This window comes from Phycodurus eques, chromosome 13, assembly GCF_024500275.1.
Source record: "Phycodurus eques isolate BA_2022a chromosome 13, UOR_Pequ_1.1, whole genome shotgun sequence".
Lineage (NCBI taxonomy): Eukaryota > Metazoa > Chordata > Actinopteri > Syngnathiformes > Syngnathidae > Phycodurus > Phycodurus eques.
The window spans coordinates 14,321,006-14,330,711 of record NC_084537.1 but is presented as its reverse complement, the minus strand read 5'-3'; the positions used below and the strand labels follow the sequence as shown (position 1 = coordinate 14,330,711).

General features: G+C 38.9%; 1 protein-coding gene across 1 annotated transcript; it reads left to right on the top strand.

Annotated features, from left to right (window-relative positions):
• The first annotated feature begins 810 nt into the window (after positions 1–810).
• Positions 811–8,107, top strand: ndufa13 (NADH:ubiquinone oxidoreductase subunit A13). The gene is made up of 5 exons (XM_061695158.1): positions 811–929; positions 2,899–2,977; positions 3,060–3,131; positions 6,784–6,853; positions 7,891–8,107. The coding sequence occupies exons 1-5, from the start codon at positions 836–838 to the stop codon at positions 8,008–8,010; spliced, it is 435 nt and encodes a 144-aa protein (XP_061551142.1). The 5' UTR covers positions 811–835; the 3' UTR covers positions 8,011–8,107.
• Positions 8,108–9,706: the final 1,599 nt, after the last annotated feature.

Sequence of the window (9,706 nt, the reverse complement as noted above, 5' to 3'; positions counted from 1 at the left end):
GTTTGGGTTCATCAAAGGCACTTTAAGTTAGAAGATGTGGTACTTGGTCTTCTAGTGGTATATGAAAGACTGAATTAAATGTTTACGGTACATAATGTATTTTTAAAAATCATGTACAGTACAATTCAAGTGTATTTAACTTTTCCATTAGAATTTTATAAAAGAAGAAATGACTTTCGACCTGTCAAGGGTTGCCAAAGCGAATCACTCATGATTTATTTGGCAGTTTTTATGCCGGACGCCTTTCCTGACAAAACCCACAAATTTTCCCCCCATCTAGACCAAAGTTTTTCAAACTTATATTTAGGAACAATTTTTATTAAACTTTGATGTGCCATATATTTTAATTGAATCATTAAAACGCATATTTGTATTGAATACGCTTCCGTAGGTAGAGTCCTCTATTTACGTGGAGTGTATATTTTAAAATTGTGCATACTGCTAATGTGGCTAACTAAAATGTTAAATATACTTATTAGGAATAAACCGCTGCCTCGTTTTTGCTTAATATACTATATTTTAAGAAGTTTTGTTTGATTATTTTTTGGCACAAATCTGATTCCATAGTAGGCCAGCACTATTCTGAAAGTCATGGGCAGATTAGATTGACATGGAGATGTCGTACATAGAGGCTGAAATTGCATGGGGCAAACAAATCTATCAGACGCATGAGCCGCAGGAATGACGCAGTGTGTAGGTTTATTTTTCAGTTCAGCCATGTGAGGGCGCCCGAGTGCAACTGATCTTTCTTCTTCAAAGAGAAGAAGTGTTTTTTTTTTTTTTTTTTTTTGGTTTTTTTTTGTTGCACCGAGGAGGAGGAGGAGGCCGGGGCAAGATGGCGGGCTCCAAGGTGAAGCAGGACATGCCTCCTCCGGGAGGTTATGCCACCTTCGACTACAAGAGAAATCTCCCCAAAAGAGGACTCTCGGGTACACGCCTTTCACTCGCGTCTTGCTAAATTAACAGACTACCACGCAAGTAAAGCACGTCGGGCTGTCCTTACTTCATACAGCACAATGCTAATGCTAAAAAGGCGAGCGGGGATGGGATCGATTCAAGGCTCGAATGTGAAGCAGTGTCTTTGTTTAAAATACTCTTCAAAATAGAAACAGATACTACACTCGTATGTTGATATTTTATTCATTGAAGAGTAATGATTTCGTGCCATGTTCGAATTAAAGGAGTAAAGTTGGGCTTTATTCCTTATGGGAAATGAGTGCCTTTAATCTTTAATTGAAGGCTGAAACATAAAGTTGCATTGTATCATTATGTTGGCAATAAAGAGTGAGATTACACCAACGTTGAGTTCTAGTTAACAAAATTAATGATGTAAGCCAGTGTTTCCCCCAACCTCCTATTGAGCTAAAGCACATTTTGTGTGAGAAAAAGCTCACTGCACCACCACCAAGCAATAAAAAATGTCACTTAAAGTATATATACTTAAATAATGACAATCTTGTTTCAATTAGTAGAGGTGGGATTAAGTCACATGTAGTGAGGCTAAGCGGTTCAGAAAGTGAATGGATGGAGGTACAAATCATAAGTATGTCTCAAGTCTTGACTGTAAAGTTTCAAGCAAGTCTCATATTACTGTGGCAAAAAATCAAGACGGCCAAGTCCCAACTAAATTTCAAGTAAGTCAAATCATTACTTGGGTTAAAGGTCCTCTTCCATCACTGTTTTTCTATTTAATGTTTCTAATCCTTGATTATCCTTTTATTGGGTTTGCGTGATAATTTTGGTTGAGTCAAGTCACATGACTCAAGTCTCCCACCTCTGTAGTTAACTCACAAATGTACAAGCAAAGCTATGATTCTGTTGTTGGAATGGTAGTGGCTACACAGAGTAATTGTATGTTGAGCCATTTAGTGGAAGAGCATTAAATTGTTCTGTCACGATATGTCGCTGGCATAGCTTGATGACCAAAGACATAATCTGTTATAAATTAATTTTTGGACCACTTAAATGGGGAGTTTACAACAATAATTTAAAAAAACTTTTTGTTATATTTGTTAAAACTGTCATTATGACTTTACAGTTGTACATAAATATGATCTATTAAAAGAAAACTCAGAAATCTCTGGGCTCATCTTGTGCCTCTAATTTGATATATGAGAAACCACCATGCCTGAGAAAAAAAACAACCAAACAATCAGAGACAGAAGGCATGATGTCTGAGGTGTCAACCATTTGTTGCGCACTAGCGGGCACATCCCCGCTGCCTTGCTAAAAATAAAACTTCAAATTGACATTTAGTGTTATTGTTGGATTTATCTTACCCAACATTATAATGAATAGACACAAAAGGAATGAAGACGCTGGTCTCTTTTTCTCATGAGGAGGGCGCATGGGAGATTGTTCAGGTTACAGCCTCTCAACACGCTCTAAACAATCTCTCCCGTCGCTCCTGCATTTATTTGAAAATAGGGAGGTTACTAAGTTTACAAGACACAACACACTAAGGGGAGGGTTTCAAGGTGAAAACATGGCACCAACACCTGCCACGTCCCGGCCACGTCCTTCTCTCTGATGATTCCTGCTGAGTCATCTTCTTGAAGGCGAGACATATTTCTTTCTAAAAATTGTCCATAATACTCATGCAAGCTAAGCAAATAAATGATAACTTCTACGATATATCTAACAGTTATAGCAACACTTAGAAAAAAAACAGTGCTTTTCTGGGGAAACAGTTCAGCAAGGCATCGAATGCGTGACAAATGATTGACACCTCGCAAGTCACACCCATCTCTGTTTTTTGTTTTTGTTTTCTCAGGCAGAGTTGTTTCTTGTATAATATAGTGAATTTTCATTGAAATTGGATAATTTATCACGGCACTCATCACAGTGGTTGGCAACCACTAATCTCAGCAATTACACTCATGAATCCTCATTCAACAGGTTATAGCATGTTCGGCATTGGCATCGGCGTCATGATCTTCGGCTACTGGAGAATTTTCAAGTGGAACCGGGAGAGGAGGTAGGAACATTCGTGTGTGCGCTGTATTTTGGGGAAAGCGTTGAAACGTTGAGGTTAATGTCGTGCATTTTGTGTCGCACAGGCGCTTGCAGATTGAGGAGATGGAAGCCAGGATAGCTATGATGCCGTTAATGCAGGCGGAGCAAGACCGCAGGTAACGGGAAAATACACATACAGTGTCAATAGTTTGAACCACATTTACCTCACCTCAAACAGACACCAAAATATGTCCCCCTTCAGGGAGAACAATAACAGGTTAAAATACAAAATGTAAACTCCTGAAACGTGCTGTTTAGGACAGTGTATTATCATACAGGTGGATGTAAATAAATTAAATCTTAAAGTAAAAAGTATATTGTACATGTTTATTAAACATGGGAATTTTTTTTTCAGAAGGCCAATTTCTACCAAATTCCTATATTGAAAATAACTGATTGTATGTTACATGATAAAATTTCTGGAGATGGTGAATATGGGTTTTTCATCAGTTGTAAGCCATGGGTCACCAACATGAGTTGCTCGTGGGTCTGTTCTAAAAACAGCTCACAAATGATAGGACATTGTGATTTCCAAGGAACGTTGTAGAAGTTGTCATTTGAAAACACTTGCAAATAATTATATAAAGTAGACTTTACACAGATTTTATTGGCCTGATCGGCATTGGCCGATAATTAGCATATTATGCTAATTGGCTTTGTCATAATTCGCCAATCCGATCAATAACGTCATTGATCTGCTCCGCAAATGGCATTTACTCCGCGTCGCCATCTTGCACAGTAGTGATGTTACAAGATGTGCCAAGTCTTCGAGGTGTGTGTTGAGTAATGGAGGGGGCGTTTCCGCAAAGCACGTATCGAGGCTTGCTTCATTTAGGGGCGGACCCGGAAGCGATGATGTCCGAAGCCTCGCTGCCCGGCTGTACCACGTGACCGATTCGGGAACCGTTTCAGGGTTTGCCGCGAGGTTTGACAGCAATCTAAACCCCTCATGCAGGCTCCATTCAAAATGTGTGTTTTTTTAAAAAAAAAAAAATTATTATATAGAGTTGCGGTCAGCTCAGTTTGGATAAAGACAGTGTGGTTTGTATAGTCTAAGAGTTTGGAGAGGGTTGACAGCTGTTTGGACATAGCTTGGACAGTATAGCTAGCGAGCGATTCCGTCACTCCTTGGAATCCTTGGAAAGAGGCAGCTGCCCACTAACCTGGCACCCTGGTCTAATAGCCTAGGTGCCCTAGACTCTCAACCTGGGGCATGGTGGTCACCTGAGTTCGAACCCCAAGCAGGACCGCACCACATAAGGAAATATCATTGAAGCTTATCCATTACCTTTGTTGATCAAAAACTGCATTTCCACCGTTTCTTATTTTATTCATGGGGAAAGTAATTATTGTGTTCACAGAAAGCCTCACTGGGAGAGGATAAATTACTGTACCCAAATTGAAAAATATTGCTCTTGAATGAATCACTTAAGACAAAAATTATGATAAACTGTTATTTCGAAATAAGCTGCAATAAAATCTTGTATTTTCCGATACCACCGCATCCTGATTTTTGGGATCATTGGGCTTTATCTTGTCAAACGCGAGAGTGGATCGCACCAACTGTATTATAAGGACAAAATGGGGAAAAACGTGTGTTGGTGGTCACAGGAGAGGACGTCCGTTTAAGGCTTGCATGAGGTATGTTCACGTACTTTTAATACGATACGGCTCGCAAGCAGACAACAAAAACTTTATGTTGCCTAGCAAGCTAGTGCTAGCACTAACAGTTGTACGTAAAGATGCTGCCGTCCTGTCAAATCATGCTCTAAAGTTTCGGTGTGGGTGAAATACAACCCCAATTCCAATGAAGTTGGGACGTTGTGTTAAACATAAATAAAAACAAAATACAATGATTTGCAAATCATGTTCAACCTATATTTAATTGAATACACTACAAAGACAAGATATTTAATCTTAAAACTGATCAACTTTATTGTTTTCAGCAAATAATAATTAACTTGGAATTTTATGGCTGCAACACGTTCCAAAAAGCTGGGACAGGTGGCAAAAAAGACTGAGAAAGTTGAGGAATGCTCATCACACACCTGTTTGGAACATCGCACAGGTAAACAGGCTAATTGGGAACAGGTGGGTGACATGATTGGGAATAAAAGGAGCTTCCTCAACGTACAATTGCAAGGAATTTCGGAATTTCATCATCTACGGTCTATAATATCATCAAAAGGTTCAGAGAATCTGGAGAAATCACTTTATGTAAGCGGCAAGGCCGAAAACCAACATTGAATGCCCGTGACCTTCGATCCCTCAGGCGGCACTGCATCAAAAACCGACATCAATGTGTAAAGGACATCACCACATGGGAAAACCAATGTCAGTAAATTCAGTTCGGCGCTAGATCCGTAAGTCCAACTTGAAACTCTACTATGCAAAGCAAAAGCCATTTATCAACAACACCCAGAAACGCCGCCGGCTTCTCTGGGCCCGAGCTCATCTAAGATGGTCTGATGCAAAGTGGAAAAGTGTTCTGTGGTCCGACGAGTCCACGTTTCAAATTGTTTTTGGAAATTGTGGACGTCGCGGGCCAAAGAGGAAAAGAACCATCCGGACTGTTATGGACGCAAAGTTCAAAAGAGCATCTGTGATGGTATGGGGCTGTGTTAGTGCCAATGGCATGGGTAACTTACACATCTGTGAAGGCACCATTGATGCTGAAAGGTACATAGAGGTTTTGGAGAAACACGGCCATTGAAAATGTGTGGCGCATTATGAAGCGTAAAATACGACAACGGAGACCCCGGACTGTTGAACAGCTGAAGCTGTACATCGAGCAAGAATGGGAAAGAATTCTACCTACAAAGCTTCAACAATTAGTATCCTCAGTTCCCAAACGTTTATTGAATGTTGTTAAAAGAAAAGGTGATGTAACACAGTGGTAAACATGACCCTGTCCCAGCTTTTTGGGAAGGTGTTGCAGCCATAAAATTCTAAATTAATGATTATTTGCTAAAAAGAATAAAGTTGATCAGTTTGAACATTAAATATCTTGTCTTTTTTAGTGTATTCAATTAAATATAGGTTGAACATGATTTGCAAATCATTTTATTCTGTTATTTGTTTAATACAACGTCCCAACTTCATTGGAATTGGGGTTGTAATTTAATTACAATAAAGTAATTTAATTACAGTAAATTAGCACCCATTATTTCTGTCATGTTGTAATGTCAAACATGGTCAGTATCGTAGATACACGTATATGAAGATTATTAATAGAATATAATTTAAGGCGACTTGAGCAAATTTGTTATTTCAGAAGTGTATCAAACTGGAAACCCTTTGCTTCAAGCCATATCCAAGAAGTAGCGTTTTTTTTGTTTTGTTTTTTAAAAGGTTGGTGACTGCTGCTAAGCTACAATCATCAAAATGATGAAATAAATATTTCAGTGTTATGACTCTATATAACATACACTTTAAAAAAAAAAAAAAAAACCTACTAATATAAAGTAGGTTTTCCATAACATGCTAATTTATTGGTTAACCTGTGACTGTAAGGAAACTTAACGGGTAACAACTCGTTCTCCCAATAGGACAGACCTTACCAATAGAAAGTGCAACTTTGAGATGTACAGTATTCCTCTCCCGTTTTTAGCTGTAGTTATAGTAAAGTTTACCATTCTGTTATTTGTAATATGGCCTCATCTCAAAACGCCTTAGTTCAAACAGAAGTATGCCATTCAAAGCAATGTAGTTTGGCTTGTTTGTGGTTTTTGATCTCTAGCTATCTTAACTGTTCTCATTCTTTGGCAGGAACTTGCGGCTGTTGAGGGAAAATTTAGAAGAGGAAGCAATTCTTATGAAGGACGTTCTAGGGTGGAAGGTAAAAAAAATAATAATAATTCTGGTTGTCATATTTATGCTTATCCAATCTGCTCATGCTTCTAGGCACCTGAAATGGGTGCGTGTGTGCACAGCTCTAACTTCAAAGGGAATATACACTGAACAAAAATATAAACGCAACAGCGTTGGACTCCAAGAACTAAAAGTTTTTCTACATACACAAAAGGCAATTTCCCTCAAATATTGTTCATAAATGTGTTCGTGAGCATTTCTCCTTTGTCGATAATCCACCCCACCTCACAGGTGTGGCATATCAAGATGCTGATGAGACAGCGTGATTATTGCACAGGTGTGCCATAGGCTGGCCACAATAAAAGGCCACTGAAATGTGCAGTTTTGCTTTGTTGTGTGGGGGGTCAGAAAACCAGTCAGGATCTGGTGTGACCACCATTTGCCTCACGCAGTGCAACGTCAGATTTGTGAACATTTGAGGGAAATGGCCTTTTGTGTATGTAGAAAAAGATTTAGATCTTTGAATCCAGCTATTGAAAAATGGGAGCAAAAACAAAAATGTTGTTTATACTGCAGTAGTAGCAGAAAGTATAAATAGTGGTAGAGTTTGTAAAATATTTATTATAGTATGAGTAAAAGTAGGCGGAACAGTGGATGACTGGTTAGAGCGTCTGCCTCACAGTTCTGAAGACGGGGGTTCAATCCCCGGCCCCGCCTGTGTGGAGTTTGCATGTTCTCCCCGTGCCTGCGTGGGTTTTCTCCAGGCACTCCGGTTTCTTCCCACATCCCAAAAACATGCATGGTCGGTTAATTGAAGACACTCAATTGCCCGTAGGTGTAAATGGATGGATATATTTTTGTTCAATGTAGTATGGAAAATTGACTGTACAGAGATCGGTCTCTGAATTGCCCAACTTTTTTTGACAGCTGCCAATTTCCAAATGTCTGATTAAGCAATTTGGAATTTCGTGCCAACACTGCAGTTAATTTAGATTTGTAGTGAGTTAAGTAAACTCTTGCCTTCCTATCTCCACATCAAGTGTTGACATTGTCTACTTTTCACAGGTGGGCGAGAGTGTCTATCACACGGAGCGCTGGGTGGCTCCTCTCTCTGAGGAGCTCTTCAACCTTAGGCCACGGGAAGAGCTTTTACACAAGCGCTTTGGCTTTTTGTGGTATGTGTAAATTCTCCAAGGCTGGCACACTTTCCAACACCATGTGGCTCAACCTTGGCTTAATCTCCTTTGTAAATGTTCATTAAAGATCCATTTTCTGTACCTAATTTAGTGGCATTATTCTTTGTAACATTTAGTCATTCATTTTGAGTATTTTCAGTGTATGTAAGCAAAGTTTGCATTTTAGTCCAATGAGACTAAATTGTAAATCAATTTTAGGTTTGCAGATTAGTCCACTTAGTCTGTGGCATCAACTGTTTTGAAGAGGTTTTATCCATCTATCTGTCATGTTTTCACACATCTGTCAAGCAACATTTGAGTCCAAGACTAAATTGATCAACCTACCACAATTTCAAGCTTGCAAGTTGTTCATGCCGTCATGTTTTCACACATCTGTCAAGCAACATTTGAGTCCAAGACTAAATTGATCAACCTACCACAATTTCAAGCTTGCAAATTGTTCATGGTTACCACTGAGTGTGCTTTTACTTTTGAGCTTGTTTACCCATTTTCAATGTTTCCTTCAAATTCAGTTTAATAATTCAATTGACTGCTTTAGTTTAAAACATTTCAGTAAACCCCAAAAAGCTGTTTTAACTTCATGCCATAGCAGTACATATTGCAAACCTCTTAAGTGAACAAGGGAAAAAAAAAATAATTGTTGGAAAATCTCATTGAAATAATGAAAACCAGTCTCATTAGTGATCTTAGTTTATTTCATAATTACAATGGAACAAACACTCAAAAGCTGTTCAAACTCCTTCACTGAGTTGTCAGTTCAGCTCTGCTTGTATTTTTCCCCTCGTCAACACCAACTCTGAGCCATAACTTATCAGGCTTCACTGTAGCCGTCAGCTGGGCCTGAAAAGACAAAATGTGGATCATGATTGTACCAAGGATTCACTTATCGACATAATACCAAATGGAAGATACAGCCTTCAGAACATGTTTGAATCATTGACTCTCAATATGGAACAAATGTGGCTCCTCAACAAAGTACCCAGTATGCCAAGAGCTACTTTGTATGGACATTAAAAGAGATGCCCAAGAATTAGAACCCATTTTGGGTAATACTTTGGAATGCTTAATCAAAGGTTTTTATAAACAATATGGTCTTAATTTCCCCTAAACAGACATGTTCTGCGGTACCATTTTATTCTGTGAACAAGCTTGATAAAAGTTTCGTATGTTCTAATCAGTCAGGTCAAACAGACATTACATGAATGAAATAATGGGTGCCAACTTAATGTAATAAAATTTTTGATTAAATTACGTCACCCACACCAAAACTTTAGAGCATGATTCGACGCAACAGCAGCATGTTTACGTCCAACCGTTTGTGCTAGCAGCAGCTTGCTAGGCTACATATTTTATTGCCTGCTTGTGAGCCGTATCGTACTAAAAGTATGTGAACATACCTCAGGTAAGCCTTAAATGAAAATCTGCCCTGAGCACCCCATTTTGTCCCTATACCGTCTGCGCGCTTCACTCGTCATCGCCACAGTAACGAGTGTATCTGGTCGCATTTGCGTTGACAAGATAAAGCCCAATGATCGTAAAAACCGGGATGCGGTGGTATCAGAATACAAGACTTTATTGCAGCAGCCTGACAGTGCAATTGTGAAAGAGCAAATTTTTCATTTTATTTTTTAACTTCATTGGCAGTCAGATATTTACAGTACTATGCTATAAAACAAGGCTAAAAA